General features: G+C 39.4%; 2 protein-coding genes across 2 annotated transcripts; one reads left to right on the top strand and one right to left on the bottom strand.

Moving 5' to 3' along the window:
* The first annotated feature begins 5,499 nt into the window (after nt 1–5,499).
* Nucleotides 5,500–11,670, top strand: LOC102289428 (prosaposin). Its single transcript, XM_005934605.3, has 10 exons — nt 5,500–5,628; nt 5,703–5,752; nt 7,221–7,295; nt 9,900–10,022; nt 10,116–10,226; nt 10,326–10,406; nt 10,554–10,737; nt 11,083–11,141; nt 11,228–11,293; nt 11,377–11,670. The coding sequence occupies exons 1-9, from the start codon at nt 5,577–5,579 to the stop codon at nt 11,282–11,284; spliced, it is 792 nt and encodes a 263-aa protein (XP_005934667.1). The 5' UTR covers nt 5,500–5,576; the 3' UTR covers nt 11,285–11,293; nt 11,377–11,670.
* A 362-nt stretch (nt 11,671–12,032) lies between these two features.
* mat2aa (methionine adenosyltransferase II, alpha a) lies at nt 12,033–21,216 on the bottom strand. Its single transcript, XM_005934604.3, has 9 exons — nt 20,872–21,216; nt 19,087–19,164; nt 18,640–18,762; nt 18,154–18,266; nt 17,889–18,032; nt 16,380–16,598; nt 16,087–16,269; nt 15,295–15,428; nt 12,033–14,721 (listed from the first exon to the last, which is right to left on the bottom strand). The coding sequence occupies exons 1-9, from the start codon at nt 20,969–20,971 to the stop codon at nt 14,619–14,621; spliced, it is 1,197 nt and encodes a 398-aa protein (XP_005934666.1). The 5' UTR covers nt 20,972–21,216; the 3' UTR covers nt 12,033–14,618.
* Between the last annotated feature and the right edge of the window lie 1,264 nt (nt 21,217–22,480).

Consider the following 22,480-nt stretch of genomic DNA (forward strand, 5'->3'; position numbering starts at 1 on the left):
GATGCTGAAAAGGATAAGTTTTTCCTTATGTTACTGATTTTTTCTAAAAAGAAATCAAGAAAAGTTTCACAATCTTCAACAGAGGAGATAATGGCGGCAGGTGAAGCAGGAGTAATAATATTAGTAATAGTATCAAATAAAACTTTAGGATTACCTCTGCTATTTGCAACCAACTGAGAAAAGTAAGCAGCCCTCGCAACTCTACATTTGTTTGAGGTATGGTAACAAAAGCTTCAAGTTGTGTTACTTTAGTCTAAGCATGGGTTTATAGTGTTCAAGCAACAGGCAAAAACTGTAATTTAGTCACATTAGAGGGTTTTCAAGCATGGACAGCCAGAAGGATCTCATGTCCAGACTAGGCCACTCCAAAACGTTCATTTTGTTGTTTTTGAGCAATTCAGATGTAGATTTTCAGGTGTGTTTGGATCATTGTCCTGCTGCATAGAGAGCAGAATTTACAGTTCCAACAAATTACGCCAATTCATCCGGGTCCTGAAGCAGCAAAGCAGCCCTAGGCCATAACACCATGTTTGACTGTTGGTGTGATGTTGTTTTTATTAAATGCTGTATTAGTTTTATGCAGACGTAACTGGACTCCAACCTCCAAGAAAGTTCAACTTTTGTCTCCTGAGTCCACAAAAGTCTTGGGGATCATCAAGATGTTTGTTGACAAATGTGAGACTTTTTGGTCAGGAGTGGTTATTTCCCTTTCCATGCATGCTGCTGTTTCACTTTCTACAAAGAAGTGCTTTACCCACACTGAATTAAGGTCATCTGTGCAGCACTGAGGCTAAAGGATAAACACAAACAGAAACATGAAGAAAAGGAGCCTACATTTCCAGTTGTTCTACAGATTTAGACACCTGACAGCTACATGTGTCTGCAAAGGTCAATGTAGCACCAACAAAAAACTGTGCTCAAGCCCTGGAGTTTTTTCAGTAATAATTTGGGATTAAATGATACTCCAGGATCACCGTTTGGTTCTGACTTTTACTTTTGCACTACGGTTTGGGCTCAGAGACAGAATTACACCCAGGCTGCTGCACCAAGCCTTGTGGCACGTGATCACATGCTCAACCAGGTTGTAAAGCTGAAGCTTTGGCCATCACACACCTTTGCCATTGTAACACACATTCCAGAGAATTGATTTATTGGCAGGAGCACTTACTGGCAGTGTGTCCATAATGATCTCACCTAAGATAGTTATCTGTTCCAGTGATAGTGAAGACTGTAATATTTAAACCTTCCAGTCATTCACTGAGTCTGGATGGTCCCTGTTCTTCCAGGTGAATATGCCCCAGCTGTATATCTGAGAGCAAAGTTTGGTGACAGACATAAGGGACGTGAAGTAGAAAGTCCCCCCTATGATGAGAACTCTGAGTTAAAGCTAAGAGTCACAGCATAGAAGAGGCAGCAAACTCTCCGACCACTATAAATTTACAAGCATAAATAAAAAAAAGCAGAACTTTACTGTAAAAAGTTGCAGTTACAGGTGCACAGTGTAAATCAAGCATGAGTCACAAACGGAGTCCTTTCACTTCTTTGTAGCTCGCTGCTTCATTTATAACTGAAACTCTACCAACTATATAACAAATTCTTGATCATTATGTATAATATTCTAAAAAATATTCACCGAAAACAAAAGCGTGAATTACAAAGATTTATTTGCATTTTTATTGTTAGGGAGGACAAATTTCCTGGATGTTACCTCAAACATAAAAAGCAGGCAGATTTTCTGCAAGAATACAGAAAAACACTCCAGTAATGATAAGCAGCTGTGCACCAAGACTGTAATGGGGTTGAAAGGGAATGACATTCATGTAAAACTGTCTCACTGTTGGCATCTAGACCGGGGTGGGGAACTCCAGGCCTCGAGGGCCGGTGTCCCTGCAGGTTTTAGATGTGTCCTTGAACCAACACAGCTGATTTAAATGGCTAAATTAGCTCCTCAACATGTCCTGAAGTTCTCCAGAGGCCTGGTAACGAACTAATCATGTGATTCAGGTGTGTTGACCCAAGGTGAGATCTAAAACCTACAGGGACACCGGCCCTCAGGGCCTGGAATTGCACACCCCTGATCTAGACTGAAACTGTAAGGCATATTGAAATAACTGAAGTGACGTGTTCTCCTCTGACAGGTGCTGCTACTGTATTTTTGTGGTTTCTCACAGGAAAACTCAGGTTATATCGAGAAAGGGGAAGACTGTCGGGGACAGCTTTCAGCTCTGGAAAACATTTACAGCATGCACTGACTTAGGAAAGTCAACACCATCTGCAAGGACCAAGCACACCCATGCACAGCCAATTTGAACTTCTCTCATCCAGCAAACTAGAGCAACCTTTCACACATAGACCTTGAAGCTCTGAATTACGAGCCAAGAGCCATAAACAGGTTTAACTAGTCCATCAAATGTCCGCATAACGACTGTTTGGACACAGTTTTAACTACCACACTGCAAACCTGCACTGCAACCATATTATTGCATTACCTGAGTCATTTTGAAACCATTTGCAATTTGCACTGTATTCATATTTTTTTATTGTTTTATTAAATTACTATTTTTTTTACTAGGAAAATGATTTTATTATATGGAAAACTTGCACAGTGTAAAGTCATTGACTGCGCTGTGAAAATACGGTTTTGGACATTTGTGAACAACAAGAATGAGAGAAACAAACATTAAAATTAGTCACAGTGACTTAACGACCTCAGATTTTCCCCTCAAAGGTTAATCAGGTAGAGACTATATAAAAACAGCATGAGCTGCACCAAGTTTAGTGGTTTACACATTTGCCTGGTGATCCCAGATTGCAACAGAAAGGACATCTAGTGTAAAAAATCTGGTAATCAAACATGCAGAGCTACCTGCTGGGCTGTTTGATTTGGAGGGGGGGATTGGCCCTTTCCCAGCATATATTCACAAATGCCCATTGATTGTTAAAGGAAAAAGAAAACAAACAATCAAAATTCTCAAGAACATATCAGGAATGCATCCAAATCCAGATATCTTTCTGTTTCAAGTGTTCTTAATTCGTGCCTGTTGTGGAGGGAATTTCAGGCCCTGGAAGAGGTTTGCAGTTTCAGACCATCGCTGTTCAAAACGGTGATGCTTCTCATTATCTGTGTCCACAGCTGTGAACGGGGCAATTTTCAGAACTTCACTTGGTTTGGTGTGAGATTTAGTAAAACAAAAAAAAAACAAAAAATTGGAATGGTATCAAAAGAGTGAGAGACATTTTTCTGAACAAAGCAGAAATAGATAATAGTTAAATAGTAATAAAATAATTGTAATCTAGATAAATACGACTCAAAGGTTTATAGAATTTGGTTAAATCAGCCAAATCCATTAAAAATGTATATAAAGTCCTTATTAAGTTGTTATAATTGAAGAGCCTTACAGTTTTCTAAATTCTAATTTTCTACATTGTCTTGTATAGAAATAAACGACTTCAACAATTTGCATTATAATTTAACTATATGAAAAAAAAAAGATTTCTGTAAAGTCCAGAGAGCTGCGTCTTTCCAACAAAATCACTCCACCAACTCCATGTATTTTGATATTTGGTACAATTTCCAGTTGAATAGCTTTTGAATTATTTCTTGTCTAAACATGTGGGAGCAGGTACATCTGAGGTGTCACTGAGCAGTCCTTTGTTGTAATGCAAACATAAAAGTTGAAGAAGCAAGAAAGGGAACTAGTGCCATGATTTCCTGTAACTGAAGCCTCATGCTGCTTTTGACTTTATTTGAACCTGAACATGTGATTGTGCAGGTGTTACAAAATGCAGCGCAAACAATATGGCCTCGGTTATCTTCTACAGCAGTCAGTGAAATAATAATGCACATCTTCACGAAAAAAAACCCCACACTACTCTGCACAAATTAGTGACCAGGAACTGGTTGTCCCACCCATGACAGCAAGAACTGTAATCATGCATTTGTGATGACTGCCGTTGAGTCTTTCACATCACTGTGGAGGAATTTTCTTCCACTCCTCTGCAGAACTGTTTTATTACAGCCACATTTTTATGGTTAAAGGTTAAACGGCCTGTTTAAGGTCATGCCGAAAGCATCTCATGTCCAGACTTTTCCTAGGCCACTCCAAAACTTTAATTTTGTTGCTTTTGAGCAATTCAGACGTGGATTTTCAGGTTTATTTGGATTATTGTCCTGCTGGATAGAGAGCAGAATTCACAGTTCCAACAAATTATGGCAATTCATCCAGGTCCTGAAGCTGCAAAGCAGCCCCAAACCATCACACTACCACCACCGTGTTTGACTGTCAGCGTGATGTTCTTTTTATGAAATGCTCTTTTTTGGTCAGTCTCTGTTTTTTATTGTTGACCTTAACAGAGGAAAAGGAGGCCTGCAGATCTGTATATGTTGTTCTGGGTTCTTTTGTGAGTTGTGAATGTGCTCTTGGATTAATTTTGCAGTGGGAGATTCACAAATTCTGGGAAGGGTCAGCACTCTTCCAAGGTTTACCTGTTTGTAGATAAAGGCTGTCACCATGGTTCATTGGAGTCCCAAAGCATTAGAAATGGCTTTGTAAACTTTTACAGAAAGTTTCTTTAAATTGTGATGTGATATCTCGTTTTTTGAGATCTTTAATTTCACTTTGTCCAACGGGTTCTAGTTAAGTGTTTTCTTGATTCAACAGGTCTGGGTGTGGTTAGTGAAACTAACCTCAGGTTTCTACAAATGCGATTAGTCACAGCAACTTTCTTTCTTTTTTTTCTTTTTTTTACAAACAGTAGGCCCAGTAGGCGGGTGTGTTTAGTTTTTTCTCTTAATAAATGAAACCATCATTTAGAAAATGTGTTCTATATTTACCCCGGTTTTTAGTGTCTAACAATACTTTTTGTTTGATTTTAAGCATCTACTCTGTCTGACAGTATTGAGCTAGTTATTCTCATTTTTTCCACAGGAAGTAGTAGTACGAATGGCATGTCACAGAAGTTTTAAATGTAAAAATAAACTTAACAACGACCTACAGTCATAGATCTGTGGTTATCAAAGCTTGTTGTTAGCATTAGGTCAAGGCTGTAAAGCAAATTCCTACATGTTTTATATTATTTGCTGATATTGCACAGACTCTGGGAAGCTAAAAGGAACGAGTTGAAGCAGGAGAAACATTTCCCCCATTTATGTTTGTCAAATGCAAACTGAGAGTACAATCTGAAACAGTTACGTTGTGAATGGTACAGTTTTAAAGAAAGTGCGATAAAGTATGCAGAGTTGGATATGACAGTGTAGTGCATTAGGAAATACAGCACATACTTACAAAAAAAGCCCACACATGTCTTGAAAGATAAAATAATAACTTGTTTTTGCACCTTTGTGTGAGGAAGTGAATATGAAACTCGACTAACATTACCATATTGAGAATGGGAGGGGAATAAAAAAACTTCTGCTAACTGAATGAGATCTTATCAAATTGGTTCAAGCGTGCTCCCCCCCCCCAAAAAAAAAAAAAATCTAACGGGTTGAGACCACAGCTGTGGATCAGATATAAGCAGCTCTTGCAGTTCACCCACAGATGTGAGGAAGGAAACCTTCCAGAGACTAACAGAAGATGGCCCTGCTTACATTTGCCCTGCTTCTCTCCATCGCTCTCCAAGGCTGTGGTAAGACAATAAAATAAAGTACAGTGATGAGATTAATTAAAGTGAAGGTTATTAATGAAAATTTCTTCCTGTAGCCTTGACTTACAGCAGCGGTGGTTTGGAAAGCGTTCCTGAAGAGTTAAAAGTAAGTGATTTCTCATAGTTAAGCCATGTTTTACATTTAAATCAGGGGTGTCAAACATAAGTGACGGGGGCCAGAATCAGCTCTGCAAGGACTCCAATTCAGTCCACTGGACGGCTTTGGAAAATCTTTTCATGAGTCTTACCCAGTGTTGGTCAAGTTACTTGAAAAAAGTAATCAGTAACTAATTACTGATTAGTTCCCCAAAAAAGTAATCCCGTTACTTTACTGATTACATACATACAAAAGCAATTAATTACTTAGTTACTTTTTAAAAACACGATTTACAACCTGAAGAGGTGATAAAGCGATAGATCTTTCAGCCCAATTCTACTTTTTCTACATAATCCATCATACAAAATGTAATCAAATGGAAAAGTCTCTTTTTAAAACTTGTTTTATCAGTTTTAATCTTTTAACTTTATGCATCAAACAAAAATAAAATTATATGCACCATTCTCTGACTGGAAGAAATTAATTTAACATTTAAACCTATTTTCTGCACATTCCAGCACATAAAATAAAATATTTTTTGTGTTTACACTCAGTCTTTCAAATAGATGCAAGTAAAACACAGCAGAAAATAAATAAAGTCAAAGACTAGTGGTCCCTTTGCTCTATTTTCACCTGTAAAGCAGGAATGGGGTAGGCGGGGGTTTACTTACTTTGAAAAGTAATCAGATTACAGTAGCGCGTTACTGCCCATCTCTGGTCTTACCGCATTGCCTACTAATAAAGGCCTCCTGCATGGCCACTCAAAGTAGACCAAAATAAATAAGTAAAAGACATGAAAGTAAAAGTATGTTGTGTTTTTTTTTCACTACTGACTATAGAAATTTCTAATTTTTTCAATGCGTGAGGTCTTTTATTTACTTCAGCAGCATTTCTTTGTCATGTAGAAAACCTGAGATGAACTGTAGAAATTACATTTCTTTTTCTTATGTTAAAATATCTCAGGCAGTCAATGTGTAGTCTTTAAACTCACAGGACGGGAAACTTCACTTGTCTGGCCCACTTATGATCAAAGAGGGCTGTATGTGGCCCTCGATGTGAAAAGAGTTGGACATCTGTAATTTAAAATTTAGTAGTAGTTAGTAAAAAGGAAAAAACTCACATAATTTCCCTGAGTACCATGAACATGTTTGCAGACTTTTTCCCTAAAACTCTTTTTTTTTTTGTGGGGAATTGTAATGACACTATAGGAGTGTGTGACACTTTAGCACTGCTCACAGTGAGGGCAAAAGCAAATGTAAGGGCGCAGTGTTGAGAAGTGAGATTTTCATTTCTTCAAAATGAAGAAGTCTGCTGTTAAGCATCGAGTTATAAAAGGTTGTAAAAGTTTTACCACCTACTTTTGAATCCAGATTGAATAAACTTTAAACCAAACTAAACTGTGCCCACAGCACAGAGATCCCAACAAACCTAGATTTAGGGTATTAATTTATGTTCATCATGTGATTTTGTTTTTCAGACCGGAGATGTTTGCCAAGACTGCACCAAAATATTTGAACTCCTTGTTGACATGCTTTCCAATGCAGACCTGCAGGTGAGTACACCTGGTGCCCGAGGAGCAAACACATTCCTAAATGTTCAAATTTGCTCGCTGATAATGTTATCCACATCTTCCATTCCCATATTAAATATATTATATAAGATTAAAATATGAAACCTGTGGCATGAATAAAGAAAAACTAAATATTTTACATTCCAGGAATTTTTAGTGTAATCTTATCATCTAAAGCACATTTTTCACCTTCGGAGATTTAAATAATCTGTAACCAGTTGTGCATGTCTTAAAAACACACACACCAAACTAAAGGTCACTTCATAGTTTTGCTGGTGAGCCACTTCCTATTTTTTCTAAGAAAAGTTGAAATGAAATTTACCATTCAAATTTTGTTCAGACATACACACACACACACACACTTGACTTCCAAGATCCTCTTTTGATCTAGCCTGATCTGGTTTACAGGCTCCAAAGACAGAAATAAGTTGGGGTTTTTTATCACGTATGTTGATAAACATTGATATAAAAGAGGATGTACACATGGAAAGATGCAGAAAAAGATGTTTGGGATTTATTACATAGTATGTGTCTGGAGCTTATGTAGCACAGCAGCATGCTGGTGTGAAGTCAAGCAATGCCTTTATTTAATGAACACAGCTGTATTGTGAACACCCCTTGTTTTCCTTTTTCACACTGACATGGAGTGATGTATATATAAAAAAAAGAAACAACACATTAGTGTCTGAATATTTGAGTTTCACCAAACACAGCATTGCTCAGTGTCCACACTTCACCTTTAAATCGGTTCTGCCGCTACGAAGTAACACCTAAAAAATACCAGCGTTTAATCACATGTCACTGTATCAGTGCACACTGTTAATCTCAAAAAACAAAAATGAACCAAATATCTGTTTAAAAAAAGACAAACAAAACTGTTACACAATACTGTGCAAAAGTCTTGAACCACCCCTCGTTTGGTTGTGTTTTGCTGGGGAAAAGGTGCAGTGGTTCATTGCAATGTGTAAGCATACATGGAAATACAGCATAAGAGACAAAAACAGAGTCTGATTCTAATGAGGTTGAAAGTCAGTATTTGGCATGACCTCCTTTATTCTTCAACACACCCTGAACTGTTTTCGTGTTATCTCTTAATATTCTTATTAGTCTTCAGAAATAGTTCTCCAGGCTTCTTGAAGGACATTCAAAGCTCTTCTTTGGATGTCGGCTGCCTTTTGTTCTGCTCTCTGTCAAGATGATCCCACACTGCTTCAATAATGCTGAGCTCTGGGCTCTGAGAGGCCCATCCATTACCATTAGAGGCAGGCACACTACTGGATAAAATGCATCCCCACACAACAGGAGATGCCAGATGGCTGTAAACACTCACTGTTGGATCGCTTTACTGAGCTCCTCTGAAAATGACTTAAACCCAAAATTTTTCAAATGATGATTCATCACTCCATAAGTCCTGTTGCCACTGATTTTCAGTGTAATTTGGTCAACCTTCTCTTGTTATTTCCCTTCCTTAAGAATGGCTTCTTGACAACCACCCTGTCCACTCAGACTCAATCTCTTGTTAGGCAATGATGAACACTTATCCTCTATTTGTCCAGTTTCCTGAAACTTTTTACGGACATGCTGCACCTGTCTGCCAACCTTTGATTAGGTTGGTGCAAAAATACTACTAATACTAGGGTTTAGATGCTTGAATGCATCATAGGTCAGTATTAAGTGTCTTAACAAGAAAAGGGTTCCTCAAGACTTTTAAATTGTATTATATAGAGGAAAATATGAAAACATAAATAAAAAGTAACATATGCCTTGTTCTCAACCACTACCACATGACACCATAGTAAAGAAGTCTGGGGAAAAAAACCCTGCTACTGTTAGGCACAAATAGAAAACTGAATAGTATTCATTCAGTTCACTTGTTAACTCTGTGACTGTTAAGATTTTGTACTGAAGCTTTAAATCCACAACACTGATTCTGTTTTAGGGCCTCACATAGTATTAGTAGGTGGTTAATGAACATGTTGTGATTGGATGAACGCTAAAGGGGCAGAAGACAGGGGGCGATCGTGATTGATTGAATCTTTATTTTGAACATGTTGAAAAAGTACAACAAAATAGAATTAAAAGAGACAAATGAACAAAGCAAAACAAAAGGAAAACGAGCAACCAGCGGGGCGATCGTGGCTCAAGAGTTGGGAGTTCGCCTTGTAATTGGAAGGTTGCCGGTTCGAGCCCCGGCTCAGACAGTCTCGGTCGTTGTGTCCTTGGGCAAGACACTTCACCTACCGCCCACTGGTGTTGGCCAGAAGGGCCGATGGCACGATATGGCAGCCTCGCTTCTGTCATTCTGCCCCAGGGCAGCTGTGGCTACAACTGTAGCTTGCCTTGCATTCCACTAGTGTGTGACTGGGTGTGTCAAGCACTTTGGGGTCCCTAGGGGGGGACTAGTAAAAGCACTATACAAATACAGGCCATTTAAATGCATTTTAATAAATCAACAAGTTTATTTATGTAATGTGAAAACAAAAAAAAAAAAAAAAATGCCACACCTGCTCTGCTTACTTAGCTGAAGACAAATGGGGCTACCAGTCTTTAAGTCAATATTCTGACTCACCGCTTTATTCTGCACAGAAAAAGATCATGAATGGCATTGAAAGCGTGTGTGCACTCATGCACGGTCCAGCTGCCAATCTCTGCAAACAAGAGGTGGAGAAGATGTTCCCACTGGCCATCAATTTTGTTACTTCCATCTTGGTAAGTCTGAGAAGTCCAAAACCAGATGCATCCTTGAGTATGGCATTTCTGACACTGAGAGGTCAGTAAACACGTTTTTCCTCTCTTCCACAGAAACCAGCGGAGGTGTGCAAAATCCTCGGGCTCTGCAGCTCTTGTGATAAAGAGCAGATGCTCAGCTATTTTGCCCAGGAGGCCCTTCAGGCTGCTGTGACAAGTGATAATGTGAGTATCTGAAGTTTAGAAAGACACATTGCGGGGAGAAAAGAAAAACAAAACAAAAAACATTGTGCTGAACTCTTGCCATTTATGTGCCTCAATCAGGTGAAGCCTTCAACCGAATGCTCCTTCTGCACCTTCCTCATCAAGACTTTGGAGGGTTTGCTTCCCAAAGAAAGAACAGAGGTGAAACACAGTTATACCACACATAAAAACAGTACTTCCTTGTGCTGCACACAGACACTTAAAAGCAATCAGACCACACAGCTGAGAGTAATCACTGCCCGTTTTTTTTTTTTTTTTTTTTTTAAAAACCCTGCTCCTCTTCTACAGGAAGCAGTGGTCAAGCTGCTGGAAGAGATCTGCCATATTCTGCCGGCCTCCTACCGCAACCAGTGTGAGACTGTGATCGACAAGGTCAGCAGGACAGTGCTGGATGCAATACTGGCTTATGCGACCCCGCAGGCCATCTGTCACCTCATGCACTTCTGTAAAGGGGAAGAATCTCCGCTTGTGGGTCAGTTTGTTCTCCCTTGCTTTTATTGCAGTGATTGTGATCGTTTACTTAATATGTCATATGTTGGACACAAGATCTCCAGAGACCAGGATGTCCAATAATCTGTCTTGTACATGCTTTGTATTTAAAAAAGTTTAAGTGCAGACCTAATATGGCATAATTATACATTAGTTACAACTGCATCATTCATGCATTACAGTACTTTTTAGGCCCAGGAACTGAGATTTAAATTGGATGCATCCGTCTAATCTGAAAGCACAAATCAAAATATACAAAACGTCCCTTTAAAGAATTCTCAGTTAGAAGAAAGTTCACTTGCTTCTATCTCCTGCTTTAAACCTGCAGATCCATGCACTCTGACAACATACAGATGCAGAGACGTCAAGACTGCTCTCAAGTGCGGAGTAAGTAAACCTCTATTACAATAATTCACCTGCTCAGCTTTCAGACACTGCAGTATTACATGCGATGCATGTCTCACTCTGTGCAGACTCTGTTCTACTGCCACAAATTTGCCTGGAAGCCTCTGAACTACAACACAATCTGAAGGATTAAGGTGGGTGTACATTGACTACAGTTTGTGTGAAATCAAAGTAAAAAAAAACATGCAGTCTCAATAACAACTTCTTTTCAAAGCAGATCCAATAAGAGTCAGCGTGGTGGACGCAGCAGATATTTCATCGAGCACCAAATCTTCATCAGCAGCATTTTAACAGTATTTCACATCCCAATTTGATTTCTTACTGCATACTGTAATTTTTGCATTATATATTCAGCCTGCACAGAGTTATGAAATGCAGAAAACATTGTGTTTAAGTGTCATCTTTACTCCGCTACTGCTACTTCTTGTAGCAGAGTAAATATTACTGGCTCAGAGTTAGATTTCACTTATTGCCTTTGTGCTTTTTTTTTTTTTTTGATATACCAACCATTTCTCAAGTTTCCCGTCTCTTCTTTAATAAAGTGTTTTTGTAGTGTTTCCCAGCTGACTTGACAACATATCCTTTGCTGTTAAATAGACTTGTTTGAGATTTAGAAGTCAAATGAGGTAAAAGTGTTTGAGTCGACTGCTGAATGTAGGGTGGGCAGATATTTTGGTCTTTAGTCATCTTCCTACTTTCAAGTCAGCAGTTTGGCAGAAGTAATAAAGCACAAATAGAGACCGGAAGTGTTCATCTTTACCACCTCGCAGACAGGATCACTTCTGCTTTATTTAAAAACATGAAAGTGTCATCTACAGCAGCACAGTTTAAAGATGTTGAAGTTAGCCCTTCACATAAAACAAGCACAGCCTGTAAGCACAAAGCAAGGGTGCATTTTATTTCAACAGTTTAAGAGAAAGTCAGCAACAAATCACACTGGGAAACGCCAAAGACGGAAACTAGCCTTGGGGTTGTCAGGGTCAAAATGGTAAGTTGTGTACTTTGAGGTAGGGGAAGAGGAAATTTGCAAGAGGAGAAAAGGCACTTTTTTTTTTTTTTTTTTTTTTACCCCCCATGTTTAGCAACTGCTGGCAGACTTAAATTATTTAAAAAACAAAAACTGAACAAGGGAGGGAGTGCTCCTCAAACACATCGCCCACAGGAGACATGTAAACAGGCTGGTTTCTCTGTACAACCCCAACTACTATTTTCTCCATCTGTGGATGAGCGAGAGGAGACAAAGTTTAAAAAGTAGGTTCCTTAATTTAAATAACCAGTGTGACATTAGCCCGTTAGCCACAGCATCCTGTTATTGTGATTGCATCCTGATGCGTTTGCTGCATGCCTGAAGGAGCACGATGAAAAAAATAAAATCTTACCAAACACTGCAACATTAATATATCACTTTAAGCATGCGCCAAATCTGAATGAACGCAGTCACATAAATGCGACACCTGCATCTCTGTGGGTTGCTCAACTCACAAGACAGCAACCTAGAAATAAATACACTGGACATGGCAAGTTATCCCACCAACTCTTCCACTCGGCAGCAAGATTAAAACAGTCGTCTACAACTGATCTCTCCCTCCCTCTGTCAGAGGCTGTGTGTGAGGGTGCAGATGTCAGAAGCACAGTGCAGCAGACGGCAAAATGGGAACAGTAACGTGTGGTTACACTTCACAGGAGAAAATTTCATTAGCACAGCAATAAGCGCAAGTAGTCTTTTGGACAAATGCCAGATATAAAGCCTGCAGGATGACCGTAACTATTGTGGGAGTGTCTGAACAAAGGTGAGGGGAACATTAACCCTCTTTCAGACATGTTTGCCAGATTTGTAGGAGCAATTTAAATCTGTAGTACATGCAACGAGCCACAAGGTGGTGCTACAGGAGTCAGACTAAAAAGCTACTTCACTATAATTTTGGGGAACACAGCACCATCTAGCTGCATGATGCAGGCATATTTTAAACCTGCCAATAACCAACACAGGAACATCCAAATGCTGTAAGCCTGAGTTGAATCAGCATTTAGGTGAGAAGTGCAACAGGAAAAGCATTTAAAGGCAAAAACTCCATAAAAGCCTCAGGTTTGAATCTAGCCAGGGTCTGACAATCACACATACATGAACAATCTAGAGTTTTAGCAAAAAAGTGTATCAGTCTCTTTAAAAGAACAGCAGTTATCTCAGAACAGTTTCTCATGGAAACATTTGATTTGTCACAATCATAGCCCACAATGTATGGCATTAAATATGAATACATCTCTTTAAAAACAAATATTTTAAAAGAAAAGCTTCTTTTACAACTTCTGCATTCGATTAACAGCATCTGTACATGCAATATGTGTTTTAGGTAACCTTAAAACTACTAACTGCAGCTGTGCGGTGCTCACATCTTTGTGATGTAGCTTTACTCTTCATGTTCCACTTTCCCCATTGAGTTCAGGCGGGACAAACCAGGATGGGCAACAAGATTGGGAAAATTTTTCTGAATTAAAAAAAAATAAAATAGACTTGACAAACATTCAGTTGTCCCTCCTTGCTAGTCAAACTTAGGTCCCACATTCAAACACCATCATAAAATATTTCAAGTACGGTGTTTCCATGAGATAAAGGCAGCCCCTGCTTAGAGGTGACGGAGCCCAGGTTTCTCTGTAATACACCCAGACTGTCTCGGTAATGCCAAGTACTGTGCCTTCATCTTGGTCAGCAGAACGTTGACACATTTAACATCATTTGTAACATTCACATGGTTTTAAAGCCTACAAAATAAATCGAGGTACAGCCCAACATAACCACGAGATCATAGCAGCTTCTGACTTCTCTGTAAAACGTCAGAAAACACTGGCCTGAAGGGACAGCACAAACAAAAATATAAATAAATAGAAAACTGTAGCGTTTGACCCATCTTTGCCATCAAGAGGTTTATAAAAAAAATATATATAAATTTTTTTTTAAAAAAAGGAGTGCAAGTGGAATAGAAGACGTTTCTGTACTGTGTAGTTACCGTCAAGTTAGACAAAACATTTCCACTGATCACTTCTAAAACTACACTGCAGTGAGATTCTGAATTTGAAGGTTGTGGAATACTAGAAGTGTTTTCATTACTGTATGCAAGTATGGTTTTAATATGGAGGTGTCAATAATACCAGATTTGCTGACATACAAATCGGTGCACTCTTTCCATAGGTGTGCCAGGAAACATGATCGCCATTAATTATGCAAAAGAAATGCACCAGAAATTATTTGAATCTGGCCGCAGCGCTTAAACTCTGGTCTTGGCAACTGAACTGAAATAGCCATTTTTTTTCTCTGCAGGGATGTGTACCAACATGTGGATAAAGGGCATTTTGTATGTAGCAAAGGCTGTCAAAGTGTGGCTGTTTGTGAGAGGACGAATTTTAAAAAGGGAGAAGACTGGAAGAAGGATGACAGATACAAGGCCCATTAAACAGGAGGGTTCAGTACATCAGCTTCTTTGGCACCTCCCATGAAAAGACGTCACGACCAAAGTGACCGTAAGCTGCTGTGTGCTGGTAGATGGGCTTCTTCAGGTCAAGATCCCTGAAACAAGAATTAAATAGAGTGACTCGCCAGCTAAACATTTCTGCTCTTGGTAGTCGGCATCACAAATGCAGTTTGGTAAAAGGAACGGTTTTAACATACAATAGCTGAAACTTGTTGTTTAGAGATGTTAAAAACACAAGATTGTAGAGGAATGTTATACCATATAACTCAAATACACATGCCAATGTTTTACCTCATTAACAGACTAGGTTCCATTTTGAGAGTTTTCTGACATTTAGGCCCCAGACCCCAAGAGAGAGAGGGAATAACGTCTGATTGGGTGAATGCCACTTTCACTGCTGAAATATCATAGAGAAGTAAAACCACCTACTTTGTGCCCAATTTCACCTACCAACTACTTGCCAGCTGGTCAAGGAATCCACATTTTTCTCCGTAGTAACCGTAGGCTGCCAGATGCTCAGACCAGTTTCTAGGCCTGTACAGCTAAGGGCTTAGACTACATGACTAGCTTTTTTATGCCTCTTGTTTAAAACCAAATGACAACAATCCTAATAAAACAGAACTAAAGTGGAGGTTTGGTAGCAAAGACCTGATACTGTCACAGAATACCTGACAATAACTCCTGGACGGAGGTCAAAGTTCTTGTTCACAATGTCCAGCAGCTCCCTTTCACTCTTCTGGGAGGTCCCATAGTGGAAGATTGAGACAGAGAGGGGATGGGAAACACCAATGGCATAGGATACCTAAAACAATTGTTAATCATAAACACATCATTCAAAAATAATGACAGGAGACACATTTTAACACCAAAGCACTCCACATGTGCTTTAGTACACTGATTATAGTCAAAAATCTTCTCCGATTCAATTGTGAGTGTGATGATACAGAGCTGATCATTGCTGCAGTTAAGCCCAGGAATAGTGAGCTTACAGACAAGCTGCAGAGACCAGTTAGAACTGCTCACCACTTGATTTGCTTTCCCAATAGAGCAGCATTGACAACTTTTTAACTGTAGAGTACATTTTACAACACATACTGTACACACTGATCAACAACTCAAGTCTAGGCAGTCACAGAAAATATTTTCTATGCTCTTAGAAAGCACAGGAATCCAATACCAGCAAATGAAAATCCAGAGCAAGATGCAATGATGCATGTACAATGGTAACAGGTTCATGCAGACAAATTAAATATGAAAACATTAGAAGGTGATTAAACCAACAAGCAGAATTTGATAGATGACAAGCTGGTGCATGACTGTCTACGGGGAGCTGTAAACACTGCTTTTTGTGAGATGTAAAACCATGAATTTGAGTACCTTCAGTTCTAGAGGCAGCTGAGTTTTAAATCCCATTATATGCAGGTTTTAGATTGAGTAAAACTGATATACTGTGTACTCACCTGGACCAAGACACGCTTGCAGAGCCCAGCTTTTACTAGAGATTTGGCCACCCAACGGGCAGCGTAGGCTGCAGAGCGGTCTACCTTTGTGTAGTCCTTCCCAGAAAAAGCTCCACCGCCATGGGCTCCCCAACCCCCGTAAGTATCGACAATAATCTTACGCCCGGTCAGTCCAGCATCACCCTGCCAGAAGTAAAGGTGGAGGTATTAGTCCATTAAATCTCACTAGAAAGTTTAATGACCTTAGTGTGACAGCATGGCTGCCTTCAAAAGGTTTACAGCTTTTGTTTCACCTGTGGTCCTCCAATGACAAAGCGCCCACTGGGCTGCAGGTGGTAGATGGTCTCATCGTCAAGAAACCCGCTGGGAACCACGGCTTTCACCACCCGCTCCTTCAGAGAGCAACGCATCTCATCCAGACCTACGGCCTCATCGTGTTGCACAGAGATCACAATTGTGTGGACGCGCAGAGGTACCATGGCTCCTCTATCCTGCCTGTACAGAACAGTCACCTGAGGGAGAAAACAAAGACAGGTGATGGCTCCAGCTAGTATAATCACAGGCTTGAACATACATAAGCAAAACAGTTTGCAGGAACATCCGGCAATAATAATGACATGCATCTGTATTTACCGCAAATATTTTCACTGCCTGTGGCTAAAGCATTGATAGTTAATGTGAGGATGTCTTTTAGCTAACAGCATCTTTCCAAAAACAGCATAAAAACCCACAACACAAATCTTCATTTCTTGCAGAGCTCCCAAAATGTAGGACAGACAGTATTGTCCAATTTTATCTGAACTATAAATATAAATTGTATAAAGATGATGTAGCTTCTGTGCTTGAAAAGTGAAACCTGTGCACAAAAGCTTTAAATCTGCAATGTTTTTAAGGTCCACCAGGTGGAGATACCTGCAGCTGGCCTATGGGAGGACTGCTTTCTTTTTTCACATTGCTTTTCTGGTCTTTCTCCTTTAGATAACAGTAGTGGGGAAATAAGGGATTAGGGGGAAAGACATGCAGCAGTGAACCTTTGATTGGAGTTGAACTCGGGCTGTTGCATTTAGCTTTTCAACACAGTCACCTGCTTACTATGCAAGATAAACTGGTGCACAGGAAAGACTAAGAGTCAACATGTTCAAGTGAGAATGTACTCTTTACAAGTGAGTTTTGTAAACAGTCTTAACACATCCCATCAGAAAGGAGGATAATCCATGGTATGACTTTTGTCTACCAAGTTGTTAGCCAATGAGTGTGCAGTTTCACAGTCAAACCCTCTCTCCTCACATCAGGTTTAAAAAAAAAAAAAAAAAAAAAATTATTTTGAGGCTTCAAAGCTGGACTTCCAGAACTAATGAGTGGCATCATGGTAGCTACATCCACCCATCCAACTTTTACACCGTCTGTGTGAGTGAAACTTTATAAACTGCATCAAAAATGTACAAGAGTCAACAGCAAATGCACCAAAACAGGAACAGAGGGCACCAAGCACTTTAAACACAGAATATAAAATATTACCATTCATTATTTATACACAGTATTAAGATTTCCCTTTTACAGCATGTCAAAGCAGGAACTCAACATTCAAACCACACTTAAATCTGCAAATACTGTCTAAATTATTCAGTACAGTCAGAAATGGGGTTACAGCCAATTACCAACTAACCATAAGTGTACAAACTGAAGAGGAGGAAGAAAAAACAAAAGCCGAACAAAGGAAGGAAATAAACAAACTTAGCTTCCACCTACACTTATAACTTACAGAACTGGCTCCAAACTGTAAATATACTTTGACCACATACCTGAGTCTTGGAATCGGGGCGGAGCCAGGGCAGCTCTCCATTTCTGCGCAATTCAGCCATCTTGGCATTGAGCTTGTGAGCCAGGACAATGGTAAGCGGCATGCACTCCTCTGTCTCATCAGTGGCATACCCAAACATCAGACCCTGCCACAGTTGCAGTCATGTGTCAAATCATTAAATGATTTACCAAATCATTAAAGTACATTACTGCTACATTTCTGGCTTCAGTTACTTGGCTCTAGACAAAATGTAAGAATCAGCTGACCTGATCACCGGCTCCGACATCCTCCTCTTTGCGATCCAGGTGAACGCCCTGGGCAATGTCAGGGGACTGCTGCTCCAAAGCCACCAGCACATTGCAAGTCTTGTAATCAAAGCCTATAAATCCCCCAAAATAAGCCTCAGTAAAATGTTTCAGCTTATCATTATACGTCAAAATAAAGTAGTATTAGGACAAATTTTGCATCTACTGAATTTGTCACTATGTGCAAACAAGATCTGTAGACCAACTATAGTTGATAATAATTTAAAAAAAGTTCAAGAATCTTTCAGCCTACGTCCATGATATCAGTGGCATTAAGCCAGAGTGGTGGCACAAGTCTTTTTATGAAAGGGTAATAATCAGACTTCAAGATTTACTGTAATTTTCTCCAAGAGAGAAGAGAGTTACCATTACTTTTCTTTCTTTGGCCTTTTGGATACAACTGCACACATTTGAACCGGAGCTAAACTCACAGCTAGCTGATCTTACCTTTCGAAGAGTCGTTATAGCCAATATGTTTAATTGTGTCCCTGACAACCTTCTGGTAGTCCACATTAGCCCTGGAGGTGATTTCCCCAGCCAACAGGATCATCCCAGTCTTGGCAACAGTTTCTGAGGACAAAAAACAAAAACAATATGCAGTGAAAGCAATGAAAATGGCCTGAAGAAAATGCAGTTCATTAACAACTGTTGCCATGTCTGCACCTAAACACCACCCTAGGGCAGAACTTTGAAAGCACATGATAGATCATTTTAATACAAGCCCCTAAAAACAACATTTTAAGAAAGTACATTTTCAGACTGGTATTGTTTCAGAGATTTGTAACATGCCCAATTTTGCATAGATATGGTTCAACAGTGGATCATGTGCCATAGTTAAAAAAAAAAAAAAAAGAAGAAAAAAGCCTTTATGGTTGCCCTGCCTCTTTGACTTACCACATGCTACTTTGGCATCAGGATCTTGTCTGAGGTGTGCATCCAACACAGCATCGCTGATTTGGTCACAGATTTTATCTGTGGAGCAAAATAAGCACAACAGTTTAATGCGATTCCTTAGTTTGGTTGGTAAAATGACAATAACAGCTGATATTTTACTTCATAATTAAATGAATGAAACATTAAATTATGCATATTATAAAAAGCCAAGTCTCAAATTAATAATTACTATCATTAAGAGAAGGTTTTACACTTCTTGTCACTTAAGACTGGATAATGACTAGTTTTCAATCAATTGTAACAAAAGCAAAAATCATTTCAATACAGAACAGATGCAAAGATATTTGTACTTGTGTTTGCCCTTTCATGATGTAGTTTCCACATTTGATTGCTTGAATGCAAAGAAATTGAAACCCATAGCCTAAACTCCATATCCACATATTTGGAGGCCTTTAACTATAGTATAAGACCAACCATAGTGTGTTGGTCTTCAACTTCAACATTTCCAAAAAACAAATTTTAGAACCGGTGTGACAGGATTTACAAACAGACTATTCAGCTTTCAGGTTGTTAAAGCAGTTTTTCTTCCCTTCTAACTGCAAAGGCTGTAAACGGGACTACTTTGCCCTCAGAGTTGAGCACTAGCCCCTGCAGTGCCTATATTTAGGAGTACTGGTAAGCCTATTATCTGTTGCAACAGAGCTGTCCCAGTATGAGACTGAGAACTGCAGCACACTGTGTCCCAAGCTGCTCAATAATTCTTCAATTAAAGCATGCAAGACCTCAGTTTTGGCTTCTTGTAAGTCTTTTCACTGAAAATATTTAACTAGTCTTGTCACAGCGTTTTTAATGATGGCTTAAGTGCTCTAGTAAGCCCTTACAGTGAAATAGCCAACACAAAAGCAGTCCTGCCACAGGCCCGAGCCTCATTAAGCTTATTAAGTTAGGTTTTTGTTTGAGCTGTTTAGGAGAGGTGTCAGTGTGCGACTTGAAAAGTGGCGATAAAGCAGGACAAATCAACTCCTAAACATCTCCGACAAATTAAGCATCATTATCTGTCTGAACTTATGATATGATGCAGTGCTAAAAGGTAGCCAAGGGTCCTAAATAACCACAAATTTGCGTGTATTGCCAACACCCCCAACGGGATAAAACATTGACTGCTGACGGAGAGATGGGGTGGATGTGATTGACAAGCACCAACAGTCCGGGATAACGTGGTGTTAGCCGCCATGCAGCTAGCATGCAACAGTGACTTTGAGCTTTCAAATAAACTATTCCCTTAACTTCTAAGGAGTATAAATGATTGCAGGTAGAGTCTGTAAGGTATGTGGGAAACTTTACATTTTGTATAAACTGTTTAACAGTCCACAAAACAGAAGCCGAGCAGGCCATTCTTTCATTCATGTTTTTTGAGTTAAAACGTTCTAAATATCAGTTTTATTCAGCTTTAGAGTTTAGCCGAAATTAGACTGCTCCAGCCAGTGTAACTTTTAGCCCTTTCCCTTTTAAAACAACCTTTACATTCACTTAAATCACGTCGTGCCCTCTTCTTTGTGTCCCTTTTACTTAATATTCCCTGACTTTACTGTTCAAAAGTAAATTAAACAAGCCACTGAAATTATTATTTCTAGCTTTTCCATAAACTCCACTCAGACATGCCAAGCTAGCAGCGGTACCCAACCTTGTTTGACAGGCTAACAGGATGCTAAGCTAATTATTATGGTCAAGGAGGAGGAGGGAGGAAACTACCTCACAGACAGGGAATGGCACGTTAAAACTTACCGGGGTGTCCTTCTCCAACTGACTCAGAAGAGAAGAGGAAGCAGTCTTCATCGTAAACCGAGCTGCTGTTGTTAATGAAACCGTTCATCTGGTAGTTCATTTTAGCCACTCTTAGCTTACAAGCTAGCCGACTATATACCCACTTACACAGCTTTAATAGAAAACCGGGAGACACGTTTTACACCTTCACTAGGGTCACCTGCTCGCTCTTCTCTCACACATACACACAAAGCGACAACCACAGTTAAAGTTCAGGGAAAACAGGACGGACCAGACAGCTGAATTTATGGTCTGCACGAATTTCCTCAGACCCCTCAAATCATTGCTCTGCAGCCAATGTTATTGTTGAGCACAGACCATGTGGTGCTCATGGGCGTGTTCATACCAAGAGCTAAACGCCAAATGGCGCTGAAGACAAATTGCTCAAGTGACTCAAGTGAACCCTGAGATCTGCTGCACGCTGTGTTTCGTTGTGTTTAGTATTTGGAAAGCAGTTTCCAACGTTTGTGACAAGATGTTATGGTCTAGAATGTGGAAATACAAAAATAAGAACCCTAATAAACCATGATTGCACTATTAAAATATGTGCCATGAGAGGGATTAATTTATAGCGAGATTGTAAATACGTAAAGTATAAATTTCCACTGTACTGTGTGCAAAGTGTTTTCATTTTTTTTTTATATTTGTACTGAAAACATTATGAGATGTGCAAAGAGAATAGGAAGATGTCAAACAGTTTTTTGGGAAAATTACAATTTTTGTAATACCCTCTGCACACCAGCACAATGGATTTAAATCAAACAATTAACATGAGATTCAAGTAGAGACTTTCAGATTTAATTTAAGGGGTTTAGCAAATGTATTGCATTAACTGTTTAGAAAGTACAGCCACTTTCAGAGGCTCAAATGCAACTGAGCAATTGACTGACAAGCAGTTTCATGGCCATGTGATGTCTTTCCCCCGATAATTCACAAAGAAATTAAGCAGAAATTAAGCAAGTTGATTCTAAGCATCCAACCTTTGGTAGCTTTCCACTGGAACACTCAATAAGAGGTCCAAAGGGAAGAATGTGCAAATGAAGACTGAAAAACCAGAGAAACAGCAACAACTTTAGGAAGAAATTCAGTGAGCAGCTCAGAACCAACAAAAGGCCTAAAACATGACAGGAAAGAGCTTAAGTGGATGATGACAGAATTGTTTCCATGGTCAAGAAAAACAGATAACAAAACATCTAACATAGTGAAGAAAAAGGAATGTAAATACAAATGGGTTTTAGAACAAGATGCAAACCACTGGTTACACCCAAAAATAGGGAAGTCAGATTAGACTTTGCCAGAAAACATCCAAAAGAGAGCACAGTTCTGGAAAAAACATTATACAGATGAAACCAAAACAAATTTGCACCATAAGGATCGTGGAGAAGGAGAGAAACAGCTAATGATCTGAAGCGTATCACATTATCTGTCAAACATGTGGGAGTCAATGTTATTGCATGGGCATGTATGGGTACCAGTGAAACTAGGTCACTAGCATTTATTGATAATGTGACCGCTGATAGAAGTAACAGCATGAACTGTGAAGTGTACAAGGCTATACTCGCTGCGCCTG

Source organism: Haplochromis burtoni, unplaced genomic scaffold, assembly GCF_018398535.1.
Source record: "Haplochromis burtoni strain Fernald_Lab_line unplaced genomic scaffold, NCSU_Asbu1 Contig_182, whole genome shotgun sequence".
Classification (NCBI taxonomy): Eukaryota; Metazoa; Chordata; class Actinopteri; order Cichliformes; family Cichlidae; genus Haplochromis; species Haplochromis burtoni.

What these genes read in the sequence shown, in the direction of transcription:
- LOC102289428 (XM_005934605.3), top strand. Translation starts at nt 5,577, where the DNA reads ATGGCCCTGCTTACATTTGCCCTGCTTCTCTCCATCGCTCTCCAAGGC. An exon ending in CTGCTGTGACAAGTGATAAT is followed by an intron (nt 10,227 to 10,325) that starts GTGAGTATCTGA and finishes TGCCTCAATCAG; the next exon opens with GTGAAGCCTTCAACCGAATG. An exon ending in TTCCCAAAGAAAGAACAGAG is followed by an intron (nt 10,407 to 10,553) that starts GTGAAACACAGT and finishes CCTCTTCTACAG; the next exon opens with GAAGCAGTGGTCAAGCTGCT.
- mat2aa (XM_005934604.3), bottom strand. Translation starts at nt 20,971, where the DNA reads ATGAACTACCAGATGAACGGTTTCATTAACAACAGCAGCTCGGTTTAC. An exon ending in AGTTGGAGAAGGACACCCCG is followed by an intron (nt 19,165 to 20,871) that starts GTAAGTTTTAAC and finishes TTTGCTCCACAG; the next exon opens with ATAAAATCTGTGACCAAATC. An exon ending in CGTCCAGGAGTTATTGTCAG is followed by an intron (nt 14,722 to 15,294) that starts GTATTCTGTGAC and finishes TTCTTGTTTCAG; the next exon opens with GGATCTTGACCTGAAGAAGC.